The sequence below is a fragment of the Octopus bimaculoides genome, chromosome 20 (assembly GCF_046866305.1).
Source record: "Octopus bimaculoides isolate indiv1 chromosome 20, ASM4686630v1, whole genome shotgun sequence".
Lineage (NCBI taxonomy): Eukaryota > Metazoa > Mollusca > Cephalopoda > Octopoda > Octopodidae > Octopus > Octopus bimaculoides.
Genome location: NC_142947.1, coordinates 43,493,849 through 43,508,848, shown reverse-complemented (window position 1 = coordinate 43,508,848; position 15,000 = coordinate 43,493,849). Strand labels below are relative to the sequence as shown.

Below are 15,000 nucleotides of genomic sequence, written 5' to 3'. Positions count from 1 at the left end.
TAGCTTAATCGGGAGTTATTCCGTAGACGCGGAATCGTCTGTTGACGTAATCTCACAGCAGAGCTGGCATTCTAATTACCAGCCAAATCTGTTCTGTTAGCCTTGACGTTTGTTTGAATCTAGAATCTATGGTAAAACGATACTTCGTCAAAGTACCGCCTGACAACAAATCGAAAGTTTTACACCTGTGATAACAAGCCAATTTCTTTGAACATCTCCAGAAAGAAACACGACTGCAGCCGCCATTCTTGACCGCTAAATCCACAAGTTCTTTTTATTCCCTCTCTGTTTATGTTCTCTTATTCCTTTCTGCTGACGAGCGTAGGCTCGAAACGTAAATGACTTTCTCACGTTCCCCAACATCAAACTAATACACTTACTTGTTCATACACCTGTCTTCGTCTTTTGATCTATAAATTTCAACAATATTTATCTATCTATCTATCTATCTATCTATCTATCTGTCTGTCTGTCTGTCTGTCTGTCTGTCTATCTATCTATATATTTATCTATCTATATATATATATATATATATATATATATATATATATATATATATATATATATATATATATATATATATATATATATATTTATATATATCAAATCCCAAGCAGTTTTATTTGCTTATTTGCATCTTTGTCTCCATAATTATATACCTGCACATAATTATTATATAATTTTCGATGCTTTAAATAATATTCATAATTTGTTTAGAATTAAAATACGATTAAATCTAGATATTTACCAGGAGGTTATAAGTTCCTTTTAAACATCACTTTAAGATTATTGGAAGCATAAATCCATTACAACCACTTCGGCACGTGAGTTAACTGGATTAGAAAATTATTACTCCTTATATTTTGAATTTAATGAGATACACAAACGCTAACACTTGATTTGACTTGACAGGTAAATAGAATACTTCACATATAAACAACGTTGTAAGACCTAAAACAGAAAGTGGCAGGGGAGGATAGAAAGGGACAGATAGATAGAGGGAGAGATACAGAGCGACACAGAGAGAGACAGACAGAGACAGAGAGACAGTGAAAGCAATTGAGACAGTTATATGTACGTATGTGTAAGGAAACTAGCATTCCTTCAGTTTTTACAAGGGTTTATGTGGGTCCGATCAACGGCACAGATTCCTACTTAAATTAACGTGCAAGAGGGTGAGTACTCCACAGGCAAGCGTATCCGTAATGTATTTCTCGGGGAGATTCAGGGCTGCCTCTTTGAAACACGGGTGCTACTCATTCTTGCCAAAATTCTGCATTGACAGTGTTTTAATTTTGCAACACTGTATGTATGTTGAACTATTTACGTGAATAGTACACGCATGTATATATATATAATTCGTGTAAATGATACATACATATATATGTATATGTTGCGGGGTGTGAGCATGGATGTATGGCTGTGGGTGGGTGGTTAATGAGACGGATGATTGAAGATAAGAGAATTTTATTAATTACTACAATTGTTTCGACCTATTTAGCACCCATTCGTTACGAGTGGGATACATAACAACTTGTGTTATTATCTAAGACATATGTGTGTGTGTAATATGTACGTATTGTATTATTATTTAAATTATATTTATTTTATGTTACATGTATTGGGCATATACTGTGTATATATTGTATATAAATATGTATATATGTATGAATTTATGTAATATATAAAGAATCCATACAGATAAATAAACTTATATAGTTATGTGCGTGTTTGTGTGTGTGTGTGTGTGTGTGTGTGTGTGTGTGTGTGTGTGTGTGTGTGTGTGTGTGTGTGTGTGTGTGTGTGTGTGTGTAAATCGATAGATACATAGATAGGTTGATAGTCAGATTGACAGACAGATAGATAAATAGAGATAGATAGATAGATAGATAGATAGATAGGCGAACATACCAACCTTTCGTGTGACAGACATTCACACAGACGGATAGAGAGTTATGTATTTCGTTTGAGACTAATGTTTTACTCCTTTACTAATCAAAGTTCCCTACTTTTGAGAATTCGTTCAGGCGACAAAGTGCGAAAGCAAAAAAGCGTGAAACTAAAAGTGGTTATAGACTGAATGAACAGCATGGAAGCGTCACTTCTGCAAGAAAATTCAGATACATTAAATGTGTTTCCAGATGGTTTAGCAATATCCTGATGTTAAGAGAAGCTATTTACATCGAGTAATTTACACAGACCACTTTACCGTCTCTCTTTTTTGTCTTTCTCTCTCTCACACACACGCATACACAAGCACAAATATGCACAGACAAATTCACAAATAAGCTTATACAGTTTGTATCACTATGAATGTGTGTGGTGCATGTTAATATATATATATATATATATATATATATATATATATATATATATATAATGTTATTGTATTATATTATGTTATATTTCATTACATTATACTGTGAATTATATTTTGATTATATTATGCTATTTTATATTGTGTTATATATATATATATATATATATATATATATATATATATATATATATATATATATATATATATATATATATATATATATATATATATACATGTATATATATGTGTGTGTCATGTATATACATATATATGTGTATGTGCATGTGTATGAGTGTGTGTGCGCGTGTGTATTCATGTGCTTGTATATAGTGTATATACACTTGATGTTGATAACTAGCAACTGCAAATGGACTGAATGCATAGTGGAGCACACGAATATATTTACTGGTCTGAGAGGTTCTCAATTGAAGTCATCCACCACCTCGTATTACTTCATTTTTTACACTTAAGAGCTAATTCCCTTTTATCGACGGCGGAATCTATAGTGATGATGGCATTTTAACAATGACACACGTTCACATATAATTCATGGAACGTCTATATAAGGGCCTGCTTAGTTTTGTTGGATTAACAATATCTATAGAACAGAATGTATTATTAGCTAACTTCGTCAGTGTGACCTTACACCTCTTTGTGTCTCCCCTTTTGTCTAAGCCCGACTATAACTAATAATCACATTACATGTATATATTTCAGATTTTCTAAATTATATCCTTCAGTAAATCTTTCGTGACTATAACCAGGCACTATATAACAATAGTTACAAAAAAAATTTATACACTGTGCGATTTATATGAGATAGATAATAGCCATACACGCACATGTAATATTTCTTGGTTTAACCCCCCCCCCCCTCGTTTATTGTCATAGAAGAAGCAACCCTGTTTAAGGTATCCCTAGGACCACTAAAAAGAAAACCAAATATTTTAATGTCCGAATAACATGAATCTGTCTATATGCATATCATTATAAATATTCGTGTCTATGATTATGTTGGATATGATAAATGTAGAAACCTTTGTGTATATTTAGAGGGATATGAATAGCTTAACCATAGGTTTCTAAGTGACTGCGAGTGTTTACGCGAAGTGGAGTGAAAATCTGAGCACATCATATATGGAGGACGCGAATAAAATATATTTGTTCATATGGATGTTCGTACATAGTGTATGTCAGGCTATGTATGTGTATATGTGTACATATATGTATGAATATATTTTGATGTCTATATATATATATATATACGTATATATATATATATATATATATATATATATATATATATATATATATATATATATATATGTATACGCACATATATATGTATACATATATGTATATACGTATATGTATATACATATAGATAGATAGATAGACAGACAGACAAATAGACAGACAGACAGACAGACAGACAGATAGATAGATAGACCTAAATTTCCTATTGTTCCATATACTGGTGATCATCCGTAGTGCATTATGTTGATATAAATGTAATTCTTCTTGCAGTTCCCATCATTTCTCTTCGCTTTTATAAAAAAATTTTATGTTTTGTATTAGTTCATATTGTGATTTTGTAATTTGGTCGCCATTTTTTCATTTCTCTATTTCAAAACTATTTTCACTTATAAATATTACGTATAATATTTAATTTTTATATAATCAGAGATATCAGCAGAGAAATTATTAAAGAGGCAAAAATTAATCTGATAATATTCTGTTAAATTTTATATTTCTTTTCAAATCTCTTATACTTCTATGTCAAACTATATGCATATTCCCTTCCTCTTACTCTTTGCATATGAATATGTGTGTGTGCGCGTGTCTGTAAGTGTGTGTGTGTGTGCGTATGTTTGTGTGTGTGGGTGTAGGAATTCTAAGAATGGATATATTGGTATAACATTCATTCTTTTGTTACGATCGTTTCAACCTTGTACGGATCACACACACCATGAATATAAATACTGACTATTTCTGGTTCTTATTTTATTGACTCTGAGAGGATTAAAGGCAAAGTCGACCACAGTGGGATGTGAACTCAGAGCGTAAAGATGAAGGAAATGTTGTTAAGAATTTTATTCGCGTTCAAACGATTTAGGCAGCTCGCAGCATTACTGATAATATAATATTAGAACATTCTGCGTGTAATCCATGACTATCTCGTGTATGAGTTTGAGTATGTAAGTGTGTGTATGTGTGCTAGTGTGTGTGTGTTTGTGTTTGAGTCTATGCATCCTAGTGTATGTATTTGTGTATGTGTGTTTGTTTGTATGTGTGTACTACTATAGCCTCGACCGACCACAGCCCTGTGAGTGGATTTAGTAGATGGAAACTGAAAGAATCCCGCGTCTTCTCCTTCACCTTCTTCTTCTCCTCCTCCTCCTCCTCCTCCTTCTTCAACTTCTCCTTTTTCGTCATTCTCTTCACCCTCTTCTTTTTCTTCTTCTTCTTCTTCTTCTTCTTCTTCTTCTTCTTCTTCTCCTTCTCCTTCTCCTCCTCCTCCTCCTCCTCTTTCTTCATCTTCTTCCACTTCTTTTTCTCCTTCTTCATCTTCTTCTCCTCATCCTTTTTCATCATCTTATTCTTCATCTACTTCTTCTTCTTCTTCTTCTTCTTCTTCTTCTTCTTCTTCTTCTTCTTCTTCTTTTTCTTCTTCTTCTTCTTCTTCTTCTTCTTCTTCTTATTATTATTATTATTATTATTATTATCATCATCATCATCATCATCATCATCATCATTATTCTAATAATTGTTTTGATTGCTATTACCATCATGTTCCTCTTAGTTAGCATTTGTGCAATGAGTTCCCGATTGCAATGTTTAATTAATTGAAAGAAAAATCTTTTAATTTTGCTTTGAAGCACGAGTAAAATGGGAATCCATGTTAGGTGGGGGGGGGAACCAAAAAGATAAGCAAACAATAATTATCACAAAATAGCAACTGCATCATCATCTTCATCATCATCGTCGTCGTCGTCATCATCGTCGACGTCGTCGTCATCATCATCATCATTATCATCATCATTATCATCATTATCATCATCGTCGTCGTCGTCGTCGTCATCATCAGCATCATTATCATCATCATCATGGTCATTACCATAACCATCATCACCATCACCACCACCGTCATCATCAACAGTGTCATCACCATCATCATCTTCGTCGTCATCATCATCATTATCATCATAATCATCTCCATAACCATCATCACCATCACCATCACCATAACCATCTCCATCATCATCATCGTCGTCGTCGTCGTCATCTTCATCAACATCATCATTTGCCTGTGCAAACAATATGTATGGTCAATCTCACGACTATATATGACAAAACAAAATTATATACTTTGCAATAATTACCAAATATATATTCTGCTTCAACTTATTGAATAATCCTTCAATTTACTCTTAAATTTCTTTTAAATAACTTCTTATATAAATGGTTAATATCACTCGTTGATCTCTTTCGAACTCTAAAAAATCGGGGTACCTTTTCTACCCAAAGATCATTTTTCGAAACACTGCATAACGTCGATCTCCGATCAGAAGATGCTTGTGTCATTCAGTAAACATCAATAGAATGACGAAATCAATAAAAGTGAACTGTCTAATTTCGCAATAGATTTGATGATTGCCATCGGGAGTTAAACGCAATCCTGTATTTAGAAAATGTTCTTTGAGAAGAAAAATAAACATTTTCATCAATCGATTCAAAGACTTTGCCGGCGGATTGTAGCGGAAAATAATCCCTTTGCGTTGCCGCTTTTACTCTACAGGGATCTATGCCAAATCATCTTCTTTTAGACTTTGTTCTCCATTTTATGATAAATTCTAAACTACATTCTCTGTTATCAAGGTGCTTGTCCTGTTATGTAGGATCCTCAGCTAAATATCAAAAGGTTGTTGGCTCAAATTTCGGTCAAGGCGTCGCAATGTGTGATCTAGCGCAAACTAACGTAGGCTCATCTGAGTGAGGGCCATACAAGCAGGACACTTACGGGTCTCTCTCTCTTTCTCTCTCCCTCTTTCTTTCTTTCTCTTCCACCTGTGAAATTCAGGATGAACCACTGAGTTAGATATGCGGCGCTCAATGAGGTCCCTATGTTTGCTCGCGACTACACTGTCACCTTGGAGAATTAAGGAAAGCTTGGTACATGTTACCATACCAGACATGTTACGGCGGAGTGTTTGTAAGATTGCAATCACGCAAAATGGAAAGAAAGGGGGAAACTATACCTTTGTAAAACGGAAACTCATACAGTATATTTTTTATATGAAAGGACTCGGGGAACCATATAAATTTGTGAAGGGATATTTTCTACAGGCGTTACCTCGCGAATACTGTCTTCGCAATGGAGTGGATCCGAACGGAAAAAAGACCCCTGTTACCGAAATGGCCCTATTTCATCCCCAGATCTAGTTATGAACCGCTAAACGTTTTAACATCTTTTGTCATTTCTCCTTTTATGCAATTTCCACGCATAAAACTACACTTAACCAAGTCAACAATGACCAGGTCCTTTAGTGATAATTACACACACTTTAATATATTCTGCATATAATGCCTACATACACATGCTTACATACATATCTACATATATTGTGCACACACACACACACACACACACACACGTACATATATATATCACCTATGTGTGAGTGCTTGCAATTATGAATGTGTGAATTTGGCTATCTTTTTGGGATGTGTCGTTGTGCCTTATGTTGCACAATTTTATGAATTTACGATGCTATATTTATCTATCTATCTCTCTATATATATATATACATGCATACATACCTAGATATATATACACACATATATATACATAGATATGTATGTATACATATATATATACGTGTCTATATATATATACATATTTATGATTATATAAATATATCTGTGTGTGTATATATGTTTGTATATTAACATACGTGTACGTATATGTGTGTGTGTATGTGTGTGCGTGTGTGTGTGCATATGTATATGGTTGAATGAAGGTATGTCTATATTCATGAATACGCAAACAGTTTGAGATTTCGCCTCGTTGTCGTATTAATTGCGGAGACAACATCATTCTGTTAGGCTTTTCATCATGAAAGATAAATGAAAATGCATCTACATTTACATATATATATATATATATATATATATATATATATATATATATATATCATCTTGTGGTATTAACAACAACAAGAATGTTACATTTCTGGAAACATTACAAAAACCGCATCAAAATGTATTTAACAAATTTTTCATCACTGCATGATATCTCCTCGAATCTGTCGATGAGGCATCAAGCGTTTCGCTTCTCTCAAATCGATTCTTTTCGATTGAACTGATTACAGATTTCAACTATTAAACATTCTTAGCATTCCATTGCTGCTGGTAACAGAAAAGTTTTTTAAAAAAAACGTATTTAAGAATTACAAATGAAATAAATAATTAAGATGACGTCAGAAAAAAAATCGTTCCGTTTTCATCAAAATAAAATACGTTACGTAATTTCGTTTCGTTTTTATCGGTTTAGTTTTCAGTTCAAATTCCTAAAGGCATATTCGATTTTGCCTTTCATCATTTTCCAAGATCAATAATTGATTTCATCTTTTTTACCAATTTTTAGAATGACGATGCGGAATCAGATTGTTAGAGAGATCGAGAAAATGTCTTACGGCAGTTAGTGGCGTTCGTCATCAAATGTCGCTCCATTGAGATGGGTTTGGGATTTCTATTTTTCTTTTTTAATCATTTGGCTTTCGTTCTTCGAACATCTATAAAGTATGAAATAGGTAATTACTGGTATCAACCGTTATGTGGAAAATGGCAGGCACAGATATGAGTCACGTGTTTAAAGCGCTCTCTTTACAACCACATGGGTTCTTGTTCAATTCTACTCTACTGTGAGGTACTTTGGCCATGTGTCTTATACTATAGCATCGGGCTGTCATGTGAGCGAATTTGGTAGGCGGAAACTGTGTTGAAGCAAGGCGGCGAGCTGGCAGAAACGTTAGCACGCCGGGCGAAATGGTTAGCGGTATTTCGTCTGCCGCTACGTTCTGAGTTCAAATTCCGCCCAGGTCGACTTTACCTTTCATCCTTTCGGGGTCTATTAAATAAGTACCAGTTATGCACTATTGTCAAGACTGGAACACTTTTTTCTCATAGTTTCCCTCGACAAAGACTTCTCTAGAAACAACAAAAATACAAGCAGCAGCAACAACAACCACTAACACCACCTACCGTACCCACCACCACCACCACCACCACTGCCATTACTACTACTACTACTAATAATAATAATAATAATAATAATGATAATAATAATAATAATAATAATATTATTATTATCATTATTATTATTATTATTGTTATTATTATAGCCACAACAGTAACAACAATATCAACAATAAGAACCAGACTTAACCAATCTGTAGAAACGAGGCAATGAAGCAAAGAATTCGTTAAACCATTTCTGGCTCTTAAAAGGCATCATGAATTTCTTATATAAGACACATTAATATACTAAGCATGTCTCCCTCTCCTTCCGCCTGTCTGTCTCTCCCTGTCTTTCTCTCTCTCTTTCTCTCTCTCTCTCTCTCTCTCTCTCTCTCTCTCTCACACACACACACACACTGTATCTCTCATTATTTGTCTCCTAATTTATTTCTATCTCGTTCTCTTAATTTCTCTATTTCTCGTGTAGCGGACATCTTAATTATAGACATTTTCCAGAGTGTTTTTAGTATTCTTAGTAAGTTTCCTTCTAAATTCGCAGTGATAAGCTACGGTAAAATGGATGGACAGACGGCAAGGAGAAGCACAGACCTTTATGAAGCAAACAGAATAAAAAAAAAAAAAAAAGAAAACAAGACAGAAAAGTTAAAATTATATCACACGGTATTACTGCTAATGAAGTGATTTGTACAATAGCAATATCTATTTAGTTTCGTATTTATAGCTTTCATAGATAGTAAAATTACCCAAAGTTTCGTTTGATGTGATGGATGTTTATTACATAAAGTGATTTAAGACTATTCCAGTGGCTGAACAGGAAAAGAGGAGGAAATGGAGGTAGAAAAACAACGCAGTAAAGTTATGTCTTTGCCATACTTTTTATTGAGGCGGCGAGCTGGCAGATTCGTGGACACGTCAGGCAAAATGCTTGGCGGCCAACTTGTTCAAGTCGTTAAAATGTGTCCCGATAAAATACCAGAGTCCCTGAAATTGCTTGCCTTGTACCAAAATTTCAAGTCGTTAATTATTATCATTATTATTGTTCAGTAGTTTTATTTTTATAACGTGCTTTCACTTCACTACCGAGCGCAACTCTGTGCGCCTTGGGTATGTGCTGTGGTTTGCTGTGGTGCTCTTATGGTTACTGTATTGAAAGTGTTTTGTATAGGATGTGTGCAGTACCCAGTCGTGCAATTTTCTGTATGTTATATATATTTGTAAGTCCTGGTGTTTTTGTTATGTATTTGTCTGAATATTTTTTTATTATACCTAAGGCACCTACTATGATAGGAATTGTTTCTGTTTTTAGACTCCACATTCGAGTTATCTATTATTATTATTATTATTATTATTATTATTATTGTTATTATTATTATTATTATTATTATTATTGTTATTATTATTATTATTATTATTATTATTATTATTATTATTATTATTATTATTATTATTATTATTATTATTATTATTCAGGTCACTGCCTGGAATTAAACTTGGAATGTTGGGTTTAGTAGCCCGCGCTCTTAACCATTAAGAGCGCTCTTAACCCCAAGATTCCGAGTTCGGTTCCAGGCAGTGACCTGAATAATAATAATAATATATATACACACACATATATATATATATATATATATATATATATATATATATATATATATATATATATATATATATATATATATATATACAAATTAAAAGGGTAAAGGATTATCAATTTATTAATTAATAAATCAATTAACAATTAACAATTTTTTTAGGTAAGCTTAGATATGTTTCGACCAAAGATTGGTCCAGGCCATGTGCAACTTAATAGCACCACCTGATAGGATTATCTAAATCCTTTTTAAGTCAAGTTTTGTTTATGGTCCATTCAAGTAGTGAGTTCTTATTGAATGAGTTGTATCCAGGTATGGGTGGCTTGTCTGGTACTCTTTGAAGAAATCTGTCCAGACTCTGTTTAAAGCTGATAGGATCATCCTTTTCCTCTTTTATCTGTTTCGGGACAATGTTAAACAGGGCAGGGCCTGTTGAGGAAAAGAAATTATGCCGCAATGTACCTATATATATTATGCATGCATACATATGTATACACACACGCACACACACAGACACACATACGCATACGTGCACGCGCGTGTTCGTCAGTCGGAGTGATGTTGGCCATCTTCTCATCCTGGAGTTGGAACTGAGGCTGGGCTTTGTGGGTGTATTGATGATTAATCAGGCCAAGTCGTGGCCGGAAGGTTCTCTTGCAGCGAGACCAGGTATGGTGCCAATTTCCTTGACCTGCTTGCGTTGGTCAGCTGTTGCAAATACAGAAACACACACACACAGAAAAAGACACACAGGCATACACACACATATATGTATATATATGTGTGTATGTATCCATGTCTGTTTGTCTGTATGCATACATGTATATGTCTGTGTATGCATGTATATAAATATTTGCCTATGTATGTATGTATGTATGTATGTATGTAGGTAGGTAGGTAGGCACGTATGTATGTGCGTATGCATGGATGTATGTTTGCATGTATGTGTGTATGTGACTATGTTTGTATGTCTGTATGTGTGTGTGTTTATTAGTGGTAGAGACAAACACTTCAGACATGAATATTAAACTAGTTTGATACTTTCAGTAGAGAATTGAAAGGAATAAATAATATTTTTATTAGCACCAGACATAAATAAAATATATCGTCAGCTGAAAGTGTTTGACTTGGCTAAAATAAATATCTAAAGAGAAAAGCAAAGAGAATGGATATCCATCAGTTTCGACGATGATGTCTTTTCAGTTACTTGGTCGCCTGAACGGTCAGCTTCTTCACTTCTGCCGTGTAACACCTTTTTAATATTCTTTTACTTGTTTCAGTCATTTGACTGCGGCTATGCTGGAGCACCGCCTTTAGTCGAGCAAATCGACCCCAGAGCTTATTCTTTGGAAGCCTAGTACTTATTCTATCGGACGCTTTTTGCCGAACCGCTAAGTTAAGGTGACGTAAACACACCAGTTTCGGTTGTCAAACGATGTTGAAGGGACAAATACAGACACACAAACATATACACACACATACATATATATACATATACGACAGGATTCTTCCAGTTTCCGTCTACCAAATCTACTCACAAGGCTTTGGTCGGCCCGAGGCTATAGTAGAAGACACTTGCCGAAGGTGCCACGCAGTGGGACTGAACCCAAGATCACGTGGCTAGTAAGCAAGCTACTTACCACACAGCCACACATTTTTTTTTTGTTACTTATTTTGTCTTTGGTTCGTAAATGTTATTTACTACGTACTTTTATCTAGAAATCAAAGGAAATGGCTACTATTCCCTTCATTCTTTGCTTTTGTGACCTGGATATCAATGTTTTGAAACTGACCTATTTTCCATTACATTTCAGTCAGATTCAGCGTTGAATTACTGAAGCAGAAATATCGTTATAGCAAATATTCTTCTCAATACCACAGATTTGCTTGTCAGTAACTTGACCTTAACCAGTTGAGCTTGTCCCTTACTAGCAGGCAATATGTGCATCTCTGATGATGAGCAGGAGTAGTGGGAGGGCACTATAGCCATGTGCTTAGAAGGATTTTTTGGGGTTTGAAAAAATGTAAAAAAAGCAAAGTTTCTAGGAAATATTAACCATTTTTCATATTTTCTAGGGGTTAGCAAATAAGAAATAACAATTTTTACCCAAGGACAAAAAACGTATTACAGAGTGTTATCATATAACAGGCCGAGTATTCCATAGAATCTTATAATGTGGACTTAACATGATTCTAAGGCAGAATCAGTGTGACGAAATGTGTGACATGGTTGTGTCTTGTGACAGGACTCCGCACATTTTCTTTGCCCCTAATTTCAATTAGACTGCGTGTATCATGTACGAAACCATATGTAGAGTACGAGATTTCCACGCAGTGAGACTGAAATCGAGACCTCCTGAATGCTAACGGACTCCTTTACTTATTCGGTTATGAGGCGCAGGTATGGCCACGTGGTGAAGAATCTCGCTTTACAAAGATGCCGTTTTAGGACAATTATACCATAAAAATAATGGCATGATTCAATTATAAAGATAAATTAAATATTGAGATATTCTATTGACAATCCAATATGTAATGTTAATATAATGCTATATAATATTATGTTATGTTATATTATATTTATAGTATTTAATGTTATATTGTAATATAAATAAATTATTGGATTGTGAATAGAATATCACAATATTTAATTCATCTTTATATATATATATATATATATATATATATATATATATTAGTAAATCAAAACAAAACTAACAAACTCAAAAAACAACAACGCGAAGACGTGGTACGTGTAAAGTACTAGCAGACGCTCGGGGAAGGAAAGAAAGGTGGTTTAACGTTTCGAGCAAAGCTCTTCTTCAGAAACAGGACACAGAGGAAAGTCCAAGAAAAATGGAAGACGGAGGGAAAATAAAATCTCCAACGATTCACATATGGTTACACACATATATGACAGGCTTCCGTACAATTTCTTCTCAAATCATTCACTCTCAAGGTATTGGTCGGTAAGGGTCTCTTATAGAAGATACCTGCTCAAAGTGCAGCGCAGTGTGACTAAACACCAAACCATCTTTTTAACCAAACAGCCCCCACCTTTCCCCACTTTTTCTTCTCGTTTTTAACCTTTTACTGTCGCACTCATCACCCTTTTGCTCTCTATGTCCCTTTTCCTGTTTATATCTTACTCTTACCTTATCCCTCTTTTTATTGTTTTTTTATCTTTGCAGAGATGAATTAGCGATTGACTGGGAGAAGTTCGATCTCTCGTCACATGATCATGAGACACGTTATCTAGATTATGATGATGATTTGGTTGTGAAGATAGTGTCCGCCACTGCCAGACTTTCAGGTAAAAATAACCCGGCCCTCTTTCCATCCATAAAACTCAAACATTTGCTGTTCATGTTGCAGTTAATGCTTTTCACGACGCTGTATATGTTGTTGTTGTTATTGTTGTTATAATTTTTGCTGTTGTTGTTCTCGTCATTGTTGTTGCTGATCGTGTTGTTGTTGTTGTTGCTGTTGTTGTGGTGGTGGTGGTGGTGGTGATGGTGGTGGTGGTGATGGTGGTGGTGGTGGTGGTGGTGTCAGCTGTTCACTACCAGTGAACTAAGGTAACACCTCTTATCTTTCGAGCACCTTCTGAGGTATTCTAGCAGGTCCCAGCAGTGCAGTTTTCTGCAAGTGCAGCACTCTTATTGCAGCCCCTGTTTGTTCCATGTACTTCTCAATTTTTTTTTTGGGGGGGGGGGGGGGGTAAAATTTTTACTCACTGTTCCCAGGGCTCCGACAATTTTTTCAATTCTTCTTCTTCTTCTCATTATTATTATTATTATTATTATTATTATTATTATTATTATTATTATTATTATTATTATTATTATTAATATTAAGGCGGGGAGCTGGCAGAGTCGTTAGCACGCCGAAAAAAAAAATACTTAGCTGTGTTTCGTCTGCCGCTACGTTCTGAGTTTAAATTCCACCGAAATTGACTTTGCCTTTCATCTTTTCGGGGTCAATAAAATAAGTACCAGTTTAACACTGGGGTCGATGTAATCGACTCATCCCCCTCTCCCACATATAGCCTATTGTAGAAAGACTCATCGTTATTATCCTTAAGATAGCAAACTGGCAGAACCATTATCGTTGGTCAAAATGGTCTACCGAATTTCTTCTGACGCTTTACGTTCCAAGTTCAATTTCTGCCGAAATCGACTCTTTCTTTCTGAAGAATGAAATGATTACCATTTGCTCACTGGGGGGAGGGGGAACCTTGAGACTGACTTCCCCCTCCCCTCAAAACTGCAAGCCTTGTGTCAAAACTAAAAATCAAATATCTATGAAGCACTAATCTTTATTATTTTTTTGTGGATATATCTTTCCAGGTTGTTGGACTTTTAACGAGTTGATGCATAAACTCGGTATGGAATATTTCAAGATTTGTGTCCACGAATATAACAGATCGTTGCGGTCAGTCGGCAGCAACCTTTTGGAGTTCTATAGCAATATAGATGGTTTACATGACCATATTTGGAATTCTACAAAGTTTGGTTCCAGAGTACCTCCATCTTTCAGGTTTGTACCATGACAACGTCTTCAGCTTTCTTTCTTGTGTTCTTCGTTCTTGCCGTCATCCTCGATATTATTGTTGTGGTTGCCTCTATTGTTGACTTTTTGCTGCTGCTGATGTTGCCGCTGCTGTTGTTGTTGTTTTTAATTACTTGGGGTCCGGGGTCCAACTTCGGTCGAAAGTCTTGCAGACTGAAAAACAAAATCAATTTTAAAACCAAAAATTGTCAGTTAAAAGGCATTAGGTTCTTATTTCTAGCATACAGAATAACCACTAAAAAAGATTTATCAACG

The 15,000-nt window shown here is 34.8% G+C and overlaps 1 protein-coding gene across 1 annotated transcript in view; it reads left to right on the top strand.

Moving 5' to 3' along the window:
* LOC106869877 (guanylate cyclase soluble subunit alpha-2) overlaps positions 1–15,000 on the top strand; it is a 316,455-nt gene that overhangs the window by 168,747 nt on the left and 132,708 nt on the right. The window contains 2 exon segments of the mRNA XM_052975145.2: positions 13,365–13,486; positions 14,523–14,712. Of these exon segments, the coding sequence (XP_052831105.1) occupies positions 13,365–13,486; positions 14,523–14,712 (312 nt within the window).